The sequence below is a fragment of the Sphaerodactylus townsendi genome, linkage group LG12 (assembly GCF_021028975.2).
Source record: "Sphaerodactylus townsendi isolate TG3544 linkage group LG12, MPM_Stown_v2.3, whole genome shotgun sequence".
In the NCBI taxonomy this organism is placed as follows: domain Eukaryota; kingdom Metazoa; phylum Chordata; class Lepidosauria; order Squamata; family Sphaerodactylidae; genus Sphaerodactylus; species Sphaerodactylus townsendi.
In genome coordinates, this window is record NC_059436.1 from 31,474,795 (window position 1) to 31,498,468 (window position 23,674).

The 23,674-nt window shown below is 48.1% G+C and overlaps 1 protein-coding gene across 1 annotated transcript in view; it reads right to left on the reverse strand.

Moving 5' to 3' along the window:
• GFRA2 (GDNF family receptor alpha 2) overlaps positions 1-23,452 on the reverse strand; it is a 96,439-nt gene extending 72,987 nt beyond the window's left edge. Inside the window, exons 1-2 of the mRNA XM_048513274.1 lie at positions 23,070-23,452; positions 4,423-4,737 (exon numbers count right to left, since the gene is read on the reverse strand). Of these exons, the coding sequence (XP_048369231.1) occupies positions 4,423-4,737; positions 23,070-23,109 (355 nt within the window). The 5' untranslated portion in view covers positions 23,110-23,452. The remainder of the gene's footprint in view (positions 1-4,422; positions 4,738-23,069) is intronic.
• Between the last annotated feature and the right edge of the window lie 222 nt (positions 23,453-23,674).

Genomic DNA, 23,674 nt, shown 5'->3' on the forward strand with positions numbered 1-23,674 from the left:
AAGCAATCTCTCTCTCACTCTCTCTCACTCTTTCTCTCTCTGTGTCACACACACACACACAGTTGCTCATAACAGACGGGGAGTTGGTACCCCACCTTTTCCCCACCCCCTATGAACCTAAAAGCAACTTCGAACCCCAACTTCTTATTGGGGAATTGCGTAGCAAGAATGTTTCACCCCTGGCCAGTGCCAATGCCGCAATCCATATTGTCCCTCCCCTACATGTATGTGTGTGTGTGTGTGTGTGTGTGTGTCTGTCTGTCTGTCTGTCTGTCTGTCTGTCTGTCTGTCTGTCTGTCTGTCTGTCTGTCTGTCTGTCTGTCTTTGTGTGGGTAGGTAGGGGGGCTAAAATGCCATTGAGTTGCAGCAGACTTGTAGCAATCCATAGGATTTTCGAGGTGAGCAATTGAGCTGGGGTGGTTTGTCATTGCCTGCCGGCACAAGTCTTTCTTGGTAGGCTTCCATCCAAGAAAGGACCCTGCTTAGCTCCCATGACATGACAAGATCAGTCTATCCTATACAGCACTCCACATTCCCTCTTCCCCACATACCCACTTTGAAATATAGTTATCACAGACGATGAGGCAGTCAAAAATCATTATTCTTCAGCATCTGTCCTATTTGCATACATACATATTAAGACCTTCCTGTGATTCTTATCAGACAGGCAAAGAGAACCAAGGGATTCTAAGCGCCGTATCCCAATGGAAAGCTCTGTGTAATGGGGAGGGAGGCTTATCTGACTCCCCAAAGCCATTTTTCCCCGTTCCAAGGATTGCCGGTACTCTAATAACAAACGGCACCTAGGAATAGCAGAGACTTCCTTTCTATATTACTTTGCCCAAACCATACATAATTAAATATCAAAAGAACCATGCTGCTTCGCTATTAAACCTACCAGGTATTAAAAGGAAGCTGAACTTCCTCTTGAGCTGAAAGACACGCAATTAACCTCCGGGAAAACACCAACGAAGAAAGGAAGTGGCCTTGTTGAAGGAGCTAGGCTCTTACATGCTGCCATGCTTAGGAGAGATGAGGACACTTGGGCAGCAGGCCAGGAATAGCATCTTGAATAGGTGCATTGTGGGCAATTCTTGCTTCTTATCAAACTGTCTCCTATTGGCAACTTCCCAAGAGATTCTTCTGACGAGGCAAGCTATCTTTGCAAACTGTGTTTAGGGATTTTTGTTGGTAGAGATGAAACTGCGCAACAGATCTTACAATCTGGCATCTGTTGGACTATGTTTGCAAACCACGGGAGCTGAAGCTCTGCCCACACCAGTTGCCTTCATGTTCCCTGAAGCGGAGCGACATTTGTCAAGGGAGAACCTCTTTTCATTCCACTCTTTCCCTTCTAAGCACACAAAACACAGGCTGCTGATACACACTATACAACACAGCCAGAAGTTCACTGTAAACAGTCAAAGCTAGATTCCAATAGGGATGTAGAAACCGTGTTGGTTCCTCCGCGTGGCATGAAACTTGAAAGGCTGTACTCCTCAATAGTAAGAGCACAACAGGAAGACTGGAATAGGGTTTTAGCCCCATGTCTGCTTATGGACTCCTGCAATGCTTAAGCATATTTTAAATTTATTTATTATTTATTTTATTTACATTATTTATAGCCTGACTTTCTCACTGAGACTCAAGATGGCTCGCTGTATGTGAATGTTAATACAGAGGAACTCAGTAAGAACAACACTCTAAATGGATCGCATGAATGTTCTATCTTATTTAGCCTCCTGTTTCATACTATTGCCAAGTCAGATGCTTTTTGGAAGATCTACAAGCAAGGTACAGAGGCCAAAGTCTCACCGTGTAGTTACTCTGCTCATCAGTGATACTTAGAGGATTATTACCTCAGAACATGGAGGAGTTATCTAGTCAACAGCCATTGTTAGACCTGTATGTACAAAGTGCCATCAAGTGACAGCCAATTTACAGTAACCCCATATGGTTGTTAAAGTATGTAAAGTTCTTCCTTTTCTTTCTTCTTCGGCCTTAGATCGGGTGCCTGTGTGTATATGTGTTTTACACAATCTGGTTGTTTTAATTTATTTATTAATTGCTGCTGAGTTTTAATGGCTTAACTTTTATGTTGTATTAATTTGCTGTTGGAAACAGCCGTGTTATGAGCTGCCTTGAGCCCTTCGGGGATGAGGTGGCCTATAAATAAATAAATAAATAAATAAATAAATAAATAAATAAATAAATAAATAAATAAATAAATAAAGCAGAGGGGGTTTGCCATTGACTTTTCTCTGCAAACTGTTCCTTGGTGTTCTCCCATCCAAGTACTGACCCCGCTTAGCTTCCATGATCTGATGAGGTCAAGCTATATGATACAATTCCACATCCTATTTATATCCCTACTCTCTATGAATTTGTCTAATCTCTTTTAAAGTCAACTAAACTAGTAGCCATCATTACATCCTGTGACAGTTAATACTGCAAGCTAATTAAGCTTTGAGTAAAGAAGTACTACTTTTTGTCGATCCTAAATCTAAAGCCCATTAATTTGGAAAAATATCTTTGAGTTCTGATATTATGGACAAGGGCGAAACAGTTTTCTTTGTCCATTTTCTCCATCTCATGCATATTTTTGGAATACTCTGTCATAGTCTCATAGCCATCTTTTATCTAAACCAATTCTCCAACCTATGCCCCTTCAGATGTTCATGGACTACAATTCCCAACAGACCCTACCAGCATGGCCAATTAGCAAAGATGATGGGTATCATAGTCCATGAACATCTGGAGGGTCATAAGTTAAAGATCCCTGCTCTAAACCAAAAAAGACCCAAACTCACTAGGCTTTCCTTGCAGGAATTATGTACCCACTACTCGCTCATTATGGTTATCTGTTTCTGCATCTTTTCCTACATTACAATATACCCCTTCAGATTAACTGATCAGAACCACACTGTTCCAAATGCAGCCCTACCATATATTAACACAAAAGTATTATAATGCTGGACAAATTCAATAGAATTGGCCCCAATACCAATCCTTGTGGAATTCTACAACTTACAATTGCAAGAACTGTCTACTTCTTGTCATTTAACCAGTTTCTGGCCCACAAGAGTTCCTATCTTCTTATCCCATGACTTGCTAAGTATACTTAGAAGTCTTGGTGAAGGGCTTTGTCAAAATCTTTTTAGGAAGGCCAACTACATGATGTTTACCAGCTCACCATTTTTCCACATTGGTTTTAGACCTTTCAAATAATTCTAAAACATCAGTGAGACTTTGTCAGAAATCATACTTATTCTTCTTCAGTAGATCTTGTTCTACTATGTACATACATTCTGTTTTAGATAACTGTTTCCACCTGTTTGGAATAGACGTTAGGCTAACTGGTTTATTCTCTCCTGATCTCCTTTGGATCCACTTTTTAAAAAAAATCAGTGTGCACTCATTGTCCTCTAAACCAATGAGAGAGATGCTGACTTCAAAAATTACATATTTTTCTTAAGAGATCAACAATGTCTCCGTTCAGTTCCTCCTAGATGCATGCCACTTATTTCCAAAGAAATATTTCTGCTCTTTTTAGTTTTTAATTTGTACACCCCTAGAACTGTGCATCTTGTCACTTTTATTTCACTCAGTTTTTCCAACACCATTCCTGAAAACCATGACTCTAGATACTGCAGTATGCTCTATGTGACGTTGCCTTTGGACAGACTTGAAAACTTCAACTAGCCCAGTCTGAAGTAGAAAAACAGGTCCAGATTTCGGAGGTATGCATGGTCAGAGCTGAAAGACCTTTACTGCCTGCAAGACGCATTTCAAAGTATCCCTAAAGCCCTGAAAGGTTTTTGAAGGACTTTCCCTCAAATAAACCCACCCCATTCTGTTGTTCATCTGGAATTGGTATGCCCCAGTTTCAGAGGCAAGGTGAGTGCCCACTAAGGACAGGTACCTTTGATAGGGAATTCTCTTCTTTCCATCCAACTTCTAAAACCAAATCTGGTGGGGGTGGGGGTCATTTGAAGAGCTACTCATTTGCTTAGTAATCTGTTCAGCTGATTTGCTTCAATGTGTGTTTTGTGTATATGAGACTGTTGATGATACCAGTGGTTTTATTTCTGCTTTTATTACCTCCACTGTTTTATTGCTATTTGACCATTTGTACTGGTTGATTACTATTTATTATAATTGATTTATTCCCCCAATGCTATTCTTTTACCACTTTAAACACACATACCCACAAAAATTATGCTGCTGGATTTAGCTTGACTTTGATCTCCTGCTGTTGTTTTCTTGTAATTAATTTGTTTTATTGTGTTTAAGTTGCTGTTTGATTATTACTGCAAACCACTGTAGGCACTTGGAATTGAAAGCTGTCTTATAGGCATTTATTAAACAAATTAACCATGTCAAAGCCCGACCTGATCCCAGGCAGCTGTGCAGTGCACTTACCCCCAGTCAGACCAAGATGGATGCTCCAGTAGATCTGAAGGCACGGGAGTTCCTTCTTCATCCCACGCTTGCAATGGCAGTCATACAGCGGGCTCTCCTGAAGTACCTCCAGGGCCGCCTGGCACTCCTTGTTGGCCAACATGGTGTTGCGGTCACGGCCAGCCACACACTGACGCAGGGTGCGGTATCGTGAGCTGCAGCTTGATTCGGCAGCACAGAGTTCATTGGCACGGACACAGTCCACTGGGGTTCGCCAACCAGGTGGCTCCTGGGCAGCCAGGGAAGAAGGACCAGCCCAGGTGTGGAACACCTTGTCTGGACAGGGGTTCAGGAGGAGGAAGGAGAGAAAGGCCAAAGGAGGAAGAGTGACTAAATAGATCCACAACACCCTTTCCTGGCAAAGCAAATAGTTTTTAAGAGCTGGTCCACCCATCCATCACCTTCACCCCCAGCATGCTCCTTATCCCAAAACCTTCTGCTGCCTGAAAATGCCAGAACATTCCCACCACCATCTCAGCCTGCAAACCCCAAGAGAAATACAGGGATTTGTACCCTTCTCAGCCTGTGTCCATCCCTTGTACCCATCTTCAGCTTCAGAAATTCCTGGAGCTTTAGGAGCAAGTACTGGAGAGGGCAGAGTTTGTGGAGGGAACACAGCGGTACATACAGCCTGCCATTTCCTGCAGAGCTGCTGTTTCCTCTGCTGTCTGGTGATCAGGTGCAATTCCAGGAGAACTCTGGGCCCACCCACCTGACGGCTGGAAATCATATTTGTATCCCAGTCTAGAATCATCTGTTGATGCCTTTCAGTCCTATCCCACATCCCTATCCCCAGATCCCCCTCCTTCCACCTCAGCCTGCAACCCAGTGGTTTTAATTCAATCTGCTGCTGTCTTGCAGAATCATATCACCCATTTCCACCCTGACAGCCTCATTTTTCAAGAGTCCTGTCCAAGGGAAAACCCCACACTTCAAAGCTCCCTACATTAAAGCAACAGTTCCATTCATTTTGTTATGGGTTTTTCTTTTTAAAACAAACCACCTGCAACAGCTAAAGCAGAAGTCCAGAGAAACATCAGGTTGTCAATTCTGTCTTCAAAGCTTCCTGAAGATTTGGGGTGTGGAGTCTGTGGAGCATGGGGTTTGGGGAAGGAAGGGGCCTCAGTGGGGAATAATGTCATAGAGTATCAGCTATACCCCAACCCTTCCCAGAGCTGCAGTGTCTTCCAGAGCTCTGGTGGTGTGTTTACTAAAATTTCTGACAGTTTCTACCAGTTTTCAGCACTATGGAAAGGCAGGAACTCAGAGTGTCATTTGCCAGCATCTAGGCTCTAGCCCAGGCGATCACAAATAAACAAACATGGTCAGTGGGTCCAACTTCCAGCACCCTCTGCTACCCCTTGCCTTCACAGTGCCCCCTAGGTAATCCCACCGTCCAAGAGAGTCAGGAATTGGAAGCCATATTCTACATTTGTGACACATACATTCCATTGTTTAGATGACATATAGTAACGCACAAAATTATCATGGTTTCTTTTATATAAATTCTTCCTGAGACATGCAATGGAACTAACATATATAAAATATTGTTCCCTTCCACATTGCTGGGGTTAGTGGTACGGTGCCCCCTACAATCTGGAAATCCATGTGAAAATTGTTGGCCCTCCCTTCATACTAGAGAATAAGTCTGATTCTTTTTCTTTGTCAATACTATACATATATTTTATGCATTTCCGAGTTTCTATGTCATCTGCTGGACTTCACAGCGGATTCCTCTTGGGTCAAAAACAGCAGTGTGAAAACAGTGCAAACCCTTTTACACCATTTTAAACCATTTTATACCGTTTTCACACCACTGTTTTTGGCCCAAGCGGAATCTGCCCACATGTTGTTTGCGGCTTCTGCAAAACTCCCCCCCAAAATCCCATTTAATATCTTATGCGGACTCAGATATATCAAACCCACAGTGTGGAAAGTCACTATGGGGAAGGGATAATTGTACCTTTGCAGATTATCTCCCCTGCCCAAATCTTCCTCACTCAAAGCCCAATTTTTAATGCACATTCCATGTTTTTCACTATTGTTGGCTTTCTTCTTTCAGGCTTTTCCCAGCCCGCTCAGATTGAGGAAGCCATCTTGAGCTCCCAGAGAACCCAAGCTGGGCATGGAGAATTGTTGAATTGGACTTTTATGTGGAAGGGAACAGAGTTATAGTTAGCTAGTCCCAAGATGGGATCAACAGACGGAGAGGCACTGAGGGATCATTCTTGAAACCATGTACTCAGAGGCAAGCTGCTCGTCAGTTCAAAGTGAATGGGAAGAGATGAAAGTGCAGTTACTTTAATGATAAGGAGAGCATTCTGCACATTCTCAGAGGTACTTTTCCCTCTAGTACTTCAGAACTCAGTCTTCCCTAGTGTTGCAAGCACTCCTGGGTTCAAACCTGATGATCGCTGGGCACCAATTTAATTAGAAAACAGAGAATAGGCAAGGAGAATTCGCTTATAACCAGATAGATAATGAACGTTGGGTGGGGGTGGGGGTGGGGGTGGGGGGGGGAGAATAGACTTTTGTCTTACTGGTTTTAATAGGTTGTTTATTGCTTCAGTTTGAGCTGCCCTGAGCAGGTTCTGGAGAAACAGTATACAGATTTTCTGAATGAAGAGAAAAAGTCTAGCTTTGTGAAGTACTGCAGAGATGGCGGGGGGAGGGGGGAGGGATTATGATGGATTGTGGTGCAGAAGGAAACAGACTACTCAGGTCTACTCAGATCCTACTTAGCTCTAATGTATTGTCTAAGGCTTCCACAGCCAGATTCAACTGGTTGTTGTGGGTTTTTCAGGCTGTGTGGCCATGGTCTGGTAGATCTAGGTCTATTCAATGGGGTTTGCTTCCAGGGAAGTGTATTTAGGGTTGCACCATGCATGACCATGGGGATGGAGTCTGTACTTAGAGGTGTGCCAAGGAAGCATCCTTGGCCTTTTTGAGCCTGAAAGCCCCTTTGGGATTCTCACAGTGTGGTGTCCGCAGTCACAAAAGGGCAACTGCAGTAGATGGAGCCAGCTAACCTTCAGTCACACAGCGAGGATCCTTGTGATGTGGCAGCAGCTGCTGCCAAAGTAATTTGAAAACAAAAAAATCTGCCCAGCCAATCAAATCTCAAATGGCCAACCAAGCATTCCTGGGCAAAAGCTTCACCTCACCCAGGTCTGCTCCCTTTCTAAAAACACCTGATGGACACCAGGAAAAGTGATGGCAGCCACCACGGCACTCACAGTTGTCATGTTGGGGACCACTGTGATATGGCTTGGATCTGTGTGGAAGGTATCCATCCCTATGCAAACCCAGCTTCATAATTCCAAGGATGGCAGCAGAGGCCCCAATCCCTCAGTGATGATGGCAAATCACTTTGCATATGCTCAGAGGCACCTTATTATTTGTTGTTCTTTAACACGGATCACAGATGCAATGACTGATCTTGGGCTAGTCAGACATTGCACCCCTTCAGAATTTTTCAGCTGCAAAATGGGATCAATCTGTCCTCTCGATCAGTGGTCTTCAATCCAGGGGTCACACAACTCTCAGGTATGTTGTGGAGCTCCACCTACAGGGTCACAAGCTCCAATAGCCTTGCCACTGTTTGGAAGGTGTGCATGCCAATGTAATCAGAGAGGATGTGGGCACTGCCATCCAGAGAAAAGGGGCAGTCTGCAGTTACACCCACTGGGCCTTGGCCTGAACTAACCCTGCATGGGAGCACAAAGCAGCAAGCGTATATCTCATCTGCGGGTCGGAAACAGCAGCACCATGTTAGATTCAGCCATCATAGTACCCATGATGCAGCTATGACCTTCCTCTACCTATTGATTTGACTGATTCTTCCAGATCCAAGACCTCAAGCAGAGCACATGCAAATTTGCTCACCGCTATCTCAGCCCATCTGAAAATCCATAACACTGAGACTTGATTTTTGCAGTCTTTCCCTAGAACCAGAGGTCCAAAATGCCAACGCAAACCAGAGGATTCAGCCCCACCTCTACCCCAGCAAGTCAAGAGAGAAAAGAAAACTCTATCCTGCTGGAGCTCAACTGCCCTCCCAAATGGCACCTCCAGCGCACATGGGAAAACACAAGAGGCAGAAGGAAAGCAAGAATGTGTCTTTGCAAGACTGTGCACCCCTACACGGGTGGGACTCGGTATGCATAAACAGCAGCTCAACAATTGTAAGGGGGAGCCAGAGCACAGCATGTTTGCTTTTGGCATGCTCGCCATCTGGTCAGCAGCACTACAGGTCTGGTTGGCATGATCAACCCTCCTGACGTTCCACCATCCTTCCAGATTCATCTGCAAATCTCTAAGAAAGCAAGACTCCCAGGAAATTGATAAGTGAAGTGTGGGGAGCGGGGATTGTGCAAGTCTCCTTCAACACCCTGACTTCCATGTCTTCGGCAGTCCTGGCAGATGGCACGGGCCATCACAGAACGCCACCTGTTTCCCCGCGTAGCTGGTTGGCAGGTTATGCTCTCTTTTTGCCATCAGTTCCAAACACCAAACTGCCAACATGCCTTTGGAGGGAAGGTCACAGCTGAATGCTAAGCAGATCCGCTAGCTGCAACAGCTTGCATGCTGGGGGGCACGGAGGGGGGGGACCTACTCAGTGCTGCCAGGGCTCACTTTTTCATCACAAGTCACGTGACTGCCTGAGCTCAGTAGAGACGTGATGAGCAGTGACAACAGGGCTTGCCTTCTTAAAAGGGGCATGTTCCAAAATGCCATTTTTAAGCTTTGAAACTGCTGCACTCAACCTCCTTTTTCAAGACTGGGGCACAAGCAATGCCTGTGATCTCCTAGGAAGATCTACCTTTGGGGAACTGGATGGATCACATCTCCTGTCTTTGGTGTCGGTCTTCAAAGAAACTGCCATGCAGGCTCCAGAACTGGGTTAGCCAGCAACAGAATGACAGATGAGATTTAGCAAATGCAAAGGGACTGGGGCAAAACAAATTAGGATTTGCTGTGGGGGCAATCACTATTGGAGATAGGATCATTCAAAATCCATACAGGGGGAAGCAGTCCTTCAGCAGAAGCGTATCTGGGGAAAATGTAGCCCAGTGCAAAATCTGAGTTTTCTGCCCTCCTCCACCATGACCAAACATGTATGGACCCAGGGAGAGAGGGGGCGATTTTCCACCTCCCACGTGACCCCCACATGTCCCCCTAGGCAGTACGCCCCTGTCCTTCAGATGTCTGGGACTAAGACCATTTTGCACTTCTGATGTAAAACTCCCTCCTCTCGGAATATAAAAACAGGCATGCAGCAGCAGCAGGAGGAGGAGGAGGAGGAGGAGGAGGAGGAGGAGGAGGAGGAGGAGGAGGAGGAGGAGGAGGAGGAGGAGGAAGAAGAGGTTGGATTTATATCCCCCCTTTCTCTCCTGCAGGAGACTCAAAGGGGCTTACAATCTCCTTGCCCTTCCCCCCTCACAACAAACACCCTGTGAGGTCAGTGGTCCATCTAGTTCAGCATCGTGTTCCACACAGTTGCTAATCCAATTTCATTTATTTCTTTAGCAAATTTATATGCTGCCTCTCCAGAGAAGCTGCTTGAAGTGGCTCACAAAATAAAACCCTCATGTTGCATCCAAGTTATTAATATTAAAAAGCTACTAAAAAGCATAAAAACTGAAGGTGGCCTGAAAAGACCTGTAAGCACAGCATGGGATCCAAAGCCTGACCCTTTTGCTCCTGCTAGCACTGGTATTCAAAGGGTTACTACTTCTGAACATGGAAGTTCCATTTGGGCACAGGGGCTTAGAGCCATCAAGAGACCTCTCCATCATGATTTTGTATCCCCTCCTGAAGTTATCACCGTTCTATAGCAAAGCAGTGGCTCTTATACAGGGGAGAAAGACCGCCAGTGAGAAAGAAACCAGTGAAAAAGCCCATGTCACGCAATGGTTCAAGTGTCAGGTAGAATCTGGGAGACACAGGTTCAAATCCCCACTCTGCCATGAAGCTCACTGGGTGACGTTGAGCCTCTCTTAGCCTAACCTACCTCACATGGATTCTTTGAGATAAAATGGGGAAGGACCGATTGTGTCATGTCTGGGATCCATGAAAAAAGGTCTGGATGAAAAAAACGTACACGATAGATAAAAGTCAACCCCACTGTCACTAGCCTGTAGTCTGGTACCCATGTCAGAGGCTCCTGCCATGAATAGTATGAGCGAGGTGGTGGTTAAGTGAAGTCCACGAGTATCCACGTGCCCACTGTTTCCCCGCACAGAATTTTCATCACAAAGGATGGGTTACTGTCAAAGTCTGCTGCCTCTCTTCCCCTTGGGATCCCAAGAGTAGCCCAGCTGCTGCTGTCTGCCCTCTCTTCAGGGCTACTTCTCTATCAATCTTGAGAACGAGCTTAGCAACAAGCCATGCCCCTATCATAAAGCAGCTATTGCCACCTCCAACTCCTTGCCATCCTCCCTCCTACCTTCTCAGGTGTTCTGTAAAGCCAGGAACTGGACCAATGCTGGCCCACCCCCCAGAAGTAATACACCAATCCTGACCTGGCCATGTAAACATGGCAGCCAAATGACCAATATAGTCCTGACAGACGAGTCTCCATACCAGTTTGATGTAAGAGCCAATAAACTTTGAGAGCCACAAAACAGGAACAGGTATTACACACACATTTTTATCGTTACATGCAATTTTGTTACAAACCTTTTGCATAAATATTAAGAAATAGACATGCATAATAATTATTCATGTATGTGATTTTTATTAAGTGAGACTGCCAAAAATAAAAACAAAAGAGGTAAAAATACAGATATTGGTAGTAGTACTTCTTTGGCTAAGACTCTAAATGGAGAAAAATATGGAGAAATATGGAGAAAAATAGGTAAATTAGAGATAGTTACTGGCTGTTACTGCTAGTAGAAATATTGTGAGTCTCCATCTTTGCTGAGAGCCTTCATCTTTGCTGGGAACAAGGCTTCTGGTTGACCACTGGAAATTTAAAGCCCCATCCAAGGGGCTTGGCGCCTGGCCATGGTTTTGCAGTTGTGCCACTCCACTGCCCCCGGTGGCATGGGAAGGCTTAAAATTCTGGAAAGCCTCCCACTGCCAGGAAACCCCCATGGGCCGAGCAGCATAAGATGGCATAAGTCTGCAGCCCAGGTTGCTGGCACAACCAGGCTAGTGGCCAGGAAGGAGCCAAATAACATCAGCTCCTCCCCTGGCCATGACCCTGGACAGTTCCTGCTTCACTAGCAGTGGCAGGAGCACAGGGATGCTGGTGCATCGTCCCGTGCCATGTCCCAGTGCCAGGGAGGGTGTTGGCAGCTGCGTGCCAGAAAATTCGCCTCTTCTTCAGGACAAGAGCCCCAGGGAGGGCAAATCCATCAGTGTGACTGCACACTGCTCCCACCAGCAGATTCGTGCCCCCCCCCCCCCCCCAGATGGGGCTGTCAGCTGTCTGTGCAGAATTTTAAAAATATTTTTTTTAATGATGCTTTGGCACCAGTACCATTGCATAAGGATCTGCACTGTGATAGTGAAGTTAAGCTATGATGGCAATCATTTTGTGGCTGGTTCTGCCTCCTGCGGCAGCCATTTTCTGGCAGCCATTTTGTTGCTGCACCCACCATGCCATGTCAGAATCCCAAATGTGCCTGCAGGCTCAAAATTTTAAGCACCAGGAAGGAGCTCTGCAAAGACTGCCAGACACTCTTGTTTTCAAGGAATAGTTTTTCTGCCACGATATCCACAGAAATTATTTTTAAAATATAATTTCTGTATGTGTCTTCTGTTTCTGCACGTAGCATCTGCTAAACCATTTTAAAAATATTAGAATGAGCAGCAAAGGTGAGAATAAATTCAATTTGAAGAAGAAGAGTTCATTTTTATAACTCCCTTTTCTCTACCTTAAGGAGTCTCAAAGCAGCTTACAATTACAATTTGGCTACATGCTTTAGAAGTAGATGAGTTCTAGAGAGAAGTTCATCACTTAAATTCCTTCTGTGTGTCCATCAGAGACTTGGGGTTTGCATTTCTTCAAACTGTGGTTCTTGTAGCTACACCTGCCATATGGTTAACCACTTTTTAAACTCATGAGTCTGCTGTTTGACAAAAAAACTAAAGTCAGAAGTTCACTAGGTAAGTATAACGTAGGTCTTGGGTTGCAGTCTCAGGAACATCCCAGACCTGCTCGGATATTTTGTGTTCTACTCTTCCAGCAATTTTTTAAAACAACTTTTGGGGGCATAGGGCCCTAATTTGCATTGAGACACATGGGAATAGGGGGGTGGGGTGGAGAAATAAGCTTTATGCCCAAAATGCTGTTTTCCTGGCCTGAAATAGTCCAGGAAAACCACCGCCCACACAGTCCAGATCCAACTCAGGTCACTCCATGACTGAAGAGTCAATTTTATACATTGCTGTCAGCTCCCAGCATCAATTTCTGTGAGTTAGGCACTACTGTCTCTGACCCCCACACTCAAGCTCCTGCTCCCCCTTCCAGTCTCACTGTCCCATAGCAAAGTGGAGCAGCACAGCCAAGGGCAAGGAGTAGGAAACAGCCCATGAGAGAAGATTCCATCAAATAGCCTCCATGGCCGTGATCCACACAAGTATCAGCCCTGCTGTGTACAAACATTCAACACAAATAAACATAGCCAACACAGTCACTAATGTGGGAGAAGTGAAGCCTCACTAAGTCTGTAGTATGTCGTAGTATCAGTTTCAAGATTGAGCTTACAATATGAGAAAGGATCTGGTTAGGGATCGAGTGCTATAAAGCTTCCCTTTCAAAGACAGGATCTGATTAATCTGCTAGCCTTTTGCCTGCAGGAACTGGGGCTCTGGGACCATGGTAGCTCTGGAGGACCACAAGGGCCAGAGAGAGAAGCTCTATTCAACACAAAGCAAGGGTGGAGCTTCTCCACAAGGCATTTTAGTGCCGTGTAAAGATGAGTCAAGTTAACATGAACGCCACAGTTCAGGCATAACTACGAACTCAGAACCCTTGCAAAAGTTCATCCAAGTTCTTCCTGTTTTCTCATGGCATTCTGACAGAGAACACGAAACATGTCACTTGAGCATCAACCCCCCCCCCCCCCATGTTCTCATCTGCTTTGCAAGATTAAAGCCATATAGACTTGGAAGGGAAGGCAAATTGTGAATCAGTGAATGTTGTGGTTTTTGATGTGGTTTCCTGGGGTCCACAGGGAGCCAGCAAAGACTGCTAGCAGATGTTGAGCATCCATTTCTGGCCAAGCCCAAAGCAAAATCTCTGTCTGTTCCCACCTGAGACAATTCAAAACTTACCATTAACAAGTTTTTAAAAAGGTAAAGTTTCCCCTTCAGTCATGATCAACCCTGGGGTACCACTGCAAGACAGTGATTTTATAGGCAAGCCATTTTTGTGGGGTAGTTTGCCTTTGCTTTCCCCGGCTATTCTTTACCCCCTAGCTATGAGCTAGGTACTCATTTACCATCTAAGAAATGGATGGATGGCTGAGTTGACCATGAGCCAGCTGCCAGGATATCTGACCCTCAGGGGGCTCAAACTCCTGACCATGTGAGTGGCAGTGCAAGCACGTAACCACTATGCAATGCAGCTCCTCTTGTGAGTTTAGAAGGGCTTAAAAGGATGTAGCTCTTCTTAGAATAACTCTGTTTGGGCACCTGCAACACCAGGGAATGCATCATGCCATATATCCCATTCACACGTCGCAGTTACTGAGGAAATGTCAAGAAACCCATGTGCTGGAATCTTCCTCCCTCTCCCATCACATCAGATCCCCTCTATAATGGTTCAGCACAACACACAGGCTTATCATCTCCTTGACACAACTAATCCTCAGTTAGCTTGATTCTCTCCTGCCTGGTCCCTTTTTATAGTAAACCCACTGCTGGTTCTCTGATGCCCCCCTCCCAAATGCCCTGATTTAAGGGAATTCATTAATCTCCCAGATAGGAGCCCAGGCAGGGAGACAGCACAAATGGCTAAGCAGAAACAGAGAAAGCCCCTCAAACATTTTGCAACACAGCTAGAGTGGACTCATCTGGAGAACTGGGTTCGATTCCCTGCTGTTCTACAGGCAGCCTGCTGGGCGACCTTGGGCTAGACACAGTTCTCTCAGAACTCTCTCAGCCCCACCTACCTCACAAGGTGCCTGTGGAGGGGGGAAGTGACTGTAAGCCACTTTGAGACTCCATACATGACAGAAAAGCTGGGTATCAAAACCAACTCTTCTTCCTAGCAGTTGAGCCCAAGACTTCTGCAGCTTGGGCCTGCCTTGCCTTAGGGGAGCTAAAGGGGACATCAAGTCCTACCCAAGCCACTTTCAAAGAAAAGAGATCCCAAGGCTAAAAACCCCAATTTGATCACATCAGGGGCAAGGCCAGCAAATCCCCCCTCTTCTTCCTCCTCCTCCTCCTCCTCCTCCTCTGTAAAAAATTGTCTAGAGCAAAGAAATCTCTAGAACTGAGGCTAGCTTTCAAACACATGGGCTTGCTGAATGCAAAGGACAAAGAAAGATTGTGGAAAGAAATCAGTACTCCCTTCTGGTCAATCCATGTATGAATCACCAAGAATTTTGCCTCAGACCACCACACAGACATAGTACATTTATTACCAGCCATATCTATGATTATGAGTCCTCTTGTCATTTCTGCCTGAAGAAGAATTTTATGTCTCCCAAAGGCTTACACGCCGTAATGCCAAGACTGAACAGATAGCCAAGCATTATTTATTGCATGTCTTATTCTTGGCCAAGAATTACCCATATTGTGTCAAACTGCCAGCAATAGTCGGGCTAAGGCTAGAATCTGTGTTATCCTGGAGGCCAAGCCTAACAGCGTGTTATGTTTCCCTCACATCTTCTTTGCGTCCATACAATCAGACACGTGCTGCCATGCTGGGCATTTAATTCCCAGGCACTTGCAGGCCTGATTTCATCATGAAGATTGGGTGCTTGAGACTCCCCCCACCACTCTGGTTTCCCAACCTGAAATGGCCCCAGGGGTGCTATTTGCAGCTTCAAGGGGTTCAGAGAAAACCCAGGAACAGGCAACGGAGGAGGAGCTGAAAGAAAACCGAGGCTGTAGCTGCTGCTGGTAGAGATCAAAGCGCCAGCCTAGAAGGATCTTTCTCTTCAGGGACTTTTTTCCCTTCAGCATCTATTGAATACAGCACATGGGAATGTGTGGCCTCAGAGGGCTTATTAGAGATTACTTTTTCCATAGGAAGTATTTCTTAGAGGCAGCCTTGGACTACACTAGCAGGTCCGTGACTAAGTCTCAATAAGAATGCCTTTGTTGTAGGAGGGACTGGAAGCTTTCTGTGGAGTACACAATGGATCGGCAGCCCTGCAGGTTCCCTTTGCCAGAAGGACAGGATGTTCTTGGAGCCCCCTCTCACCCTCAGTCTTGTTTTTTCCCACTGGGCAATCTGAACTTGTATAAATAAGCCACACTTTTCGTGGGTGCCACGTCTCCCACCAGGGGGGTTCTTTCATTTTACTGGGGGAATTTTCAACCAAAACTTGAAGCAGCATCGCCCTTCAGTGAAAAATCCACGCCTTTCTGTGTTCTTGTTTATGCCCAATCTACCTTCCACTCAGCTGACTTTTTTGCTGGATAGGATGGGGGCCACAGTGCTGGTAATTTTTGCTAGCAAGCAGTTTAGATGGCACGGGATGGGAAGGAGTCTGAAAGCAGGCCTCTGGTGGACATGCACATTTGCTCCAGTTTGCTTTCTGAGCCACCACAGCGTTTGTCTGCTCCCACATCTTTGACTCTGCTATAAACGGAGGGGAAAGGGATGTCAGGCTAGTTTGAGCCTGGCTGCACAGATGCGCCATCTCCAGGTCACCTCCTGCCATTTGTGAAAGTCAGACAGTGACACCTACAGGCCGATGGGGGCTCTGCCCAGCAACGAGTCCTGCTGCTGCCCAAGGCGTTCAACAAAGGGGACCAGCCTATGTGTGGTTCAGAATGTTCACTGGCTATCATGTCCCACTGCGCGCTCTTCCTGGACCCACACCCAGCACTGTAATCTCTTCCTTCTTGTGCCAGCATCAATCCTTGCCAGGCTGTGGCATGGCTAGGAGAAGCCCTGTGCCCTTGTCACCGTGCACTCTCTTCATGCCAGGGGCTGAAGGCACTGCACAACAGTCTCCAAGCCTGCTTGGCAAGGCTGCAAAGTGGAGGCCAGTCTGAGAGAGGTATGCAATTACAATCCAACCCGAGTGCCTCATGGCCTAATTTTCTGGCACAGTCAAGGCCAGGAGGCAGCCCAACTAAGGTTAGAGTCTAGAACTAAACAGAGCCAATGGAGGCCAAGCCTGAAAGAGTACAACGGATACTAGAAAGACAACCTTCTGTGAACTGAGTAGCTGATGAAGGGAGTTTAGACTTTCAAAAGCTCAAACCTCCAAAATCTTGTGGGTCTCTAGGATGCTACCAATCTTGATCCTCTTTGATCTGAGATTGCAAATGCCTTAGCAGACCAGGTGCTCAAGAGCAGCAGCAGCAGCAGGCCATTGCTTTCACATCCTGCACGTGAGCTCCCAAAGGCACCTGGTGGCCACTGCGAGTAGCAGAGTGCTGGACTAGATGGACTCTGGTCTGATCCAGCAGGCTAGTTCTTATGTTCTGACTAGGCTTACTGTTCTTACTAGGCTCGAGTCTAGCTATTCTTCTATGAACTGCAGCTGAGCAGGACATTATCTCCTTCACATGCCGAACGTCCCAGGTTTGATCCCCAGCATCTTCGGTTAAAAGGATCAGGTGTGATGGGAGGACCTCTCCCTGGGGCCTGGAGAACCTATTCCAGTCAGAGTAGATAACGCTGACCTTGATAGGCCAAGGGTCTGACTCAGAAGAAGGCAGCTCCACGTGAGATACGGCTGCAGCCGCAGAGACTGAGTGGAAAGGATGCCACTGGTGGGGCTGTTTGTCTTCTGAACTGAAAAACGAGTCGAAGTGACACCTTCACTGGTACCCAGCCTAACCAATGCTGCCAGCCTAACACAGCGGTCACTCCTCATTCCAATGACTTGTGCCTCAGGCCGTTTCCAGATGGTTAAAAAAAGCAGTTTTTATTTTCCATACTGAAGTAGCACTTGCCGGTCCCAATGGTATGGGGGTAGGGGTGCAACATGGCCACTGAAGGGAATAATTTGTTCCCTGATATGTACAAAGGGGAGGGGGATATATACTTCAGCGCTGTAGCAAAGGCCTGTAGGCCAGAATTAAAGGTTTATTTGTGGAGAAAGCCCGTCTTGTCCAGTGGTTAGAGTGCTGGACTACAACTGGAGGAGAGAACCAGGTTCAGATTTTCACTCTGCCGTGAAAGCTTTGCTGGGGTGACTTTGGACCACTTGCTCTATGCCACTCTGACTTCCTTATAGGGTTGTTTAAGAACAAAATGGATGAGGGGAGATACATCTATACCACCCAGATCTCTATGGAAGCAAGGCCGGATACATACTGAAATAAACTGATAATATGAAATGGCAGCGGCGGATAACGGTCAAAGGGACTGTTTATTTGATATCCTTTAAAACATGGTTTGAGTTCCCCCAAAGAAAGATGCTCAGCCTCTAAATGTGAGAGGACAAGTTGAAGCCACTTGGAACTTTGCAGAAGCTCCCAAAATTTCACATGGGAGGGGCATAGGAGGGACGGAATGTTGTTTGTCACAACTGCCATCATCGACATCAGGCCTTCCCCCAACCCACCCACCCCCACTCCAGACATTATTCACAACTAGGCCCTCAGGGTTGGGAGGAATTCTGCCTCACACACAGAGGGAGCAACTTTAATAGCGCACTATGCATGAATGTCCACAATGAGCAGATCCCTTCCTTTCCAAAATAAGTAACCCCTGGACTAGGAACAAATTTGGGAGTTCAGGCTGCTGGTTTTTGGCTGCCAGAAGAGAGGGGAGAAGGTCTCCTTAGACCACCCAAAGGCCAATGCTAGAGGGCATGGGACCTACAGGAACTAAAGCTACCTAGGGCAGGGACTGTAATAATAGCCCCTTCCGCACACACAAAATAATGTGTTTTCAAACCACTTTCACAACTGTTTGCAAGTGGATTTTGCTATTCTGCACAGCTTCAAAGAGCACTGAAAGCAGCTTGAAAGTGCATTATTCTGCATGTGCGGAATGAGCCAATGAGAGGAATTTTTTTTAATAAGCCTTTATTTGGCATAACAATAATCATAACACAATAAAAAACCAATGAGAGGAATTGAGTGACACTCAGTTAACCAAATACAGCCTAGCTAGGAGATGGAACTGTCCTGGAACTGGAACTGTTGACAGATAACAAGATATGCTGGGCAACCAAGAGCCACACGCATCCCCTTCTTGGTCCTACACACATGCCACATTGTGAGTGGGGGAGGCACATCAGAATACACACAAGGTACCTTTAGAAGAGGGATGCTGCTACTTTCTCTGAGGTTCATCTAACCTAGCACTCCAGCCCCCCAGCATTTTGTACCCCTGGCCCCTGCCCTTCTCGGCAGCCTTGAAGATACAGGCCAAGCAGCCTCCTGCATCATAGCATCCCTGTGAGTCTCTGGCCATCCTATAAGAATAGACTTGTACCCAGGCTTTCCTGGAAGGCAGCAGAAAGGTAGTGACCATTAGTGGGGATGGAGTAAAGGTTGATTTTTTGCTGCATGTTGAGAAACACCAAAGTGTACCAAATTCCAACGTTAAATCAAAAGAAGGCAGAAGAGTATGACGAAAAATCCTTTCAGGTTTAAGGAGCAAAAATAAAAAAGCCTCATCAAGCACAGAATCATGGAGGCCAAGGAAGGTTACCCATTCCTTCATGCACAAAAGGTCCATTCACCCATCAGTTTTCCACAGGTGCCCGGCCCAGAATTCCACAGCCAAGGACAATGTGAGACAAGAAGGCCAGGTAGCACTCAAGGGCAACCACCACAAGCTGAAACAGCAGCTGATGGACGAGTAGCCGATTGGTTAGACCTGAGTCCAAGCTATCCATCCCATTTCAGTCATTCCAATTCCCAACAGCTCTTCCATGTTTGGTAGCATTTTGACAGCACTTCGGGATTGTCCGCTATTTCTGTCCAAGTCCTCCATGAAAAGAACTGCTAGAAGAATCCCCCAAGAGTCATTTTCAAGTCTCCAAGGGCTGATGCAACCTTTGGGCTAGTCCACAAGGTACAGGCCTTTTTGCACGCCTGTTCAGAAAAAAAAGAAGAAGAAGCTGCCCCGTTGAAATGTACATTTCAGCTCAGAAAAAGTGAAACTCACAAAAAAAACTTGGCAATTCCCCTCCAGATCCAGCTTGACTGTTCTCCCTATGCAAATGCATCCCAGCTGCACGCGGAATCCTCCCATAGCTCAGCTCCGTCACCAGTTTCCTGTGAAGCACCGCACTGCCTCTGATCCAGCTCCTTTGGCTCTCGCTTCAGACGCAACCGTGGGCACTCGGGACTGGCTTTCGTCACTAGGCAGAGATGGGAATCTTCAGAGGCATCTTGGGACCCCAAAGCCGTGCCGTGTCAGGCAGCCCTTCAAATCAGCAACGTGCCAAGCAGCAGTGGTGAGAAGCGCAGCCACAATCTGGAAGGGCAATACCCAGCAAAGTGGCTGGCCGGCTTACACCCAGGAAGCGCTCCAGTTGGGGCTCCGGTCTCCAAAGGAAAAAGGCTTTCTCCTGACTGCCAGTTTTAGTGGAGGCTCATTCTGTAAGTCCTGGATCAGGCCCCCAAAAAAAGCCCTCTTCTGCCATTCCAGGGGGACTTCTTCCCATCTTGGTGAAGATTTCCCCCCCTTCTAATAGGACATGTGGCCCCATTTCCGGAGCCTGCTCTGCTTGCTGTTACGAGGCAAGTTGGCCAAGATCTCTGCTGGCATTCAGTGCAAGGTGGGATGTTACCCTTGGAATCTAACTTGATCCATACCTAGAGAGGCTTGAAAGCTATACTTAAAAGCATCCCTAGGCCCTCCAAAGTGGGGAATCTAGCATAACACTTGTCTGGATGCCAACTTTCTGTTCCAGGGGATGCATTTGTAACGGACTACCCTCCCCTGACCACTTCTCCCACCACCAGGCCATAGTTTGCTGCAGCCTTGGGAAATACACACACACACACACACACACACACATCTGTTCTCTGCTAAGCCAGACTGTAGCCAGAAATGCTGCCTTTGAATGCAAGCCGACCAAGAAGATACCCCTTCCCACCAACCCCAGATATATATGGCAAGCTGCCATGTGATAACACGGAGGGAATGCCAGATGCAAATCCCCCCACCCCCGCTTTCATGAATGCAGAAAAAAATGTTTCCATTGTGTGTCATCCTTGTGAGGTAGAGGAAGTAAATCCATGGCTTTGCTGCTCATCCACACACACACACACACACACACACACACACACACACCACTGCTGGGCATGTGCAGAAAAAGGCAGCCAGGCCCGAAAAGCAAGGGGTGGGAGTGCCTTCCTTCCTCATGAAGCAAGGTTACAGAATGTGGGGCTTTCTGGTTCAGAAAAAGATGACTAAGGAGGGGATATGAGAGAGATTTATACTATTCTACATGATGTGGAGGCAGCAGCTGGAGGGGAAGCCTTGTTTTTCTTCCTATCTCGAAACACAAACACTCAGGGTCACCCCACAGAACTCATGGGCAACACATTCAGGATAGATTAATGATCGTCACATCAAAGAACTACAAGGGGATAACTCAGAGGCAGGAAGATAGGTTCATCAATAGCTACTGGCTACGATGGCTAAACGGAGCTTCCTCACTTGGACGAAGTCTACCTTTGAATGTCAACTGTAGATGTTCAGTAGCAGGAGGAGGTTTCTGCCTTTGTGCTCCTCTCATGGGCCTTCTGGCGCAGCTGATCAGCAGGCATTGTGGGAAACGGTACTAGATGGACCACTGGTCTAATCCAACCATACATCTGTATGGTGCTAGCCATCCCTCCCCCTGCCCTGCCACCCCTGGTTATCTATCCTGTTTCATGTTATTGCTGGCCATTTGAGGAGAGAGAACTGTGGCTTGGTGGTTAAGCATTTGTTTCACATGTAGAAGGTCCCAGGTTCGATCCCTGGCATCGACAGTTAAAACGATCAGGAAATGGCCGGCATGAAACATTTACTTTAAACCCTGGAGAGCCACTGCCAGTCACAGAAGACTCCACAGGCCGGTCGTATGATTCAGTATAAAACAGCTCCAAATGTTACTATTGTAGCTGCCACAGCCCCAATCGTAGCCACTGAATTTCCTGACCAGATACGGTGCATAGACCAGTGTTTACAATGACAAGGGACATGAGACAACGCAGTGTCTACAAACAGGCAGAAAAGGGCAGTGGAGGGAGAACAGCTTAGCAATCTTGAAACCAGACCTCGATGGGGAGAACGGGGTCTCTTTAATTGCACTAGGGGCCCTCACCAATGGCAAGTCAGCAACAGCCAGCTTAAGTTAGGTCAAAGCTGTATTAGCTGAGCATCTGCCTGGGATGCTCAGCAGGGGAGGGATCTTCCGATGGAGGAAAGCGAGCATCCCTGGGCCCCTCAGAGCAATGTCACGGCCACTGCCAGGCTCTGGAAGCCTGCGTGACTTTCTAGAGCAGATGCAGGAACTTCCTCCAGCTGTGCTGGGTTGCTGCGGAGGAGGGGAGAGCAAGTGAACTCCAGGGGAGCCGCTACCTGGAACGCAGAGTTCTAGCCCACAAGTGTGCCCTCCACTTTGTTCTCTCTCCTGCTTCCCCACTAAAGAAGCCTGGCCCCTTTCAGCATCCCAAGCTTTCAGCATCCCAAATTTGCTCTTGGCACCTTACAGTCACCCTCCTGGGTGGAATCTCTTTATCCAAGGCGAGCCTCCGCAGTTCATCTGGACCGTTTTCGCTCAGCAACTCCCCCTCCCCCGGGAAACGTAATCTAGATTCCTACGACCCCCCCCCCCCCAAAAAAAAAAAAGGTTTTCCTGCCTGAGAACGCACCTGGTCCCCAGACGGACTGGGGAAAGGGGAAGGGATTCGGTGGTCCACACCTCCTCCGTTCCCTGGGCAAAGCCAGTTGAGCCAGCCCCCACCCCCGGGTGCTCCTGCTGGTCTGCAACAAAAGATGGTGTCCCCCCCCCTCCCCGTCTCCCCTGCTGCCAACTCAACTTTCCAGGCGAGGGGGAGGCTTGGTGGCCGCTGTGGGTACCTAGGAAGGGGAAAGCTCCTGTAATGCGGGGGATGGGGGGGAGGGGGCAGAAGACAGGCGAGCAGCCGACCCCTGATGGGCATCGAACCCCCTCCCCCCGCGCCCCATCCCTGCCTCCGCTCCCACCTGGCGCACTTTCCTCGGGCAGACACTTCGTGCCGAGCGGGTTCTCCTTGAAACGTTTCTGCGGTCTGCCCGCACACCCGCCGGCGCGCACACTCCTCCACCTACACGCGAGGAGAACAGCCCGGGCGTCGCTCTCGGCGCTGAGCCGCCGGAGCCCCGTTTGCAGCTCGGCCGGCAGCCCCGCGGCGCCCGCACAGCCCACCCACCCCCCTTCCCCCCGCCGCCTGCGCCCCTCCGCTTTCCCGTCCAGGAACCAGACGGGGCGCCGGGGAGCGCCCGCCCGCCCGCCGGCCGGCTGCGCACTCACCGAGGGAGAGGAAGAGCCACAGGACGCCGGCTACACTCATGGCAGGCGAATGCCTCGCACCGGCGGCGCAGAAGCAGCTCCGATGAGACCCTCCGGGGCGCCCCTTCCCCTCCGCCGTCGTCGCCCGCAGAGTCCCCCGCTCGCCCGCTCGGCCGGCCGGCCAGCCCGCCCCGCCGCCGCCGCCGCCGTCCTCCCGCTCAGCTCCTGCGAGGCGGAGGCGCGGTCCTGGGCTCCCCCGGCAGCATCGCGCCCGTCTTCCTGGCTCCTCCCGGCGGCGGCGGCGGCGGCAGCAGCAGCAGCAACAGATCGACGCCGAGCCGGCCGGTCAGAGCGGCGGCTCCATCCAGCCCGGCACGTCTCAGCCGGTCTCCGTGCCCGACGACAGCAGCGGCGGAGACGAGGAGCCAGGCGGCGAGGTCCGCTGCAGCCGCCGCGGAGCTGACCTGCGGGGGGAGGAGGAGGAGGAAGAGGAGGAGGGGACAGACAGACCCTCGGCAGGCAGGCAGGCAGCCTCCCTCCACCGCGGCCCTTCCGCGGACGGCGATCCAAGAGCGGGCCGGACTGGGTCGGGCCGGGGGGTCTCCAAGCTCAGCCTGGCGGACGGC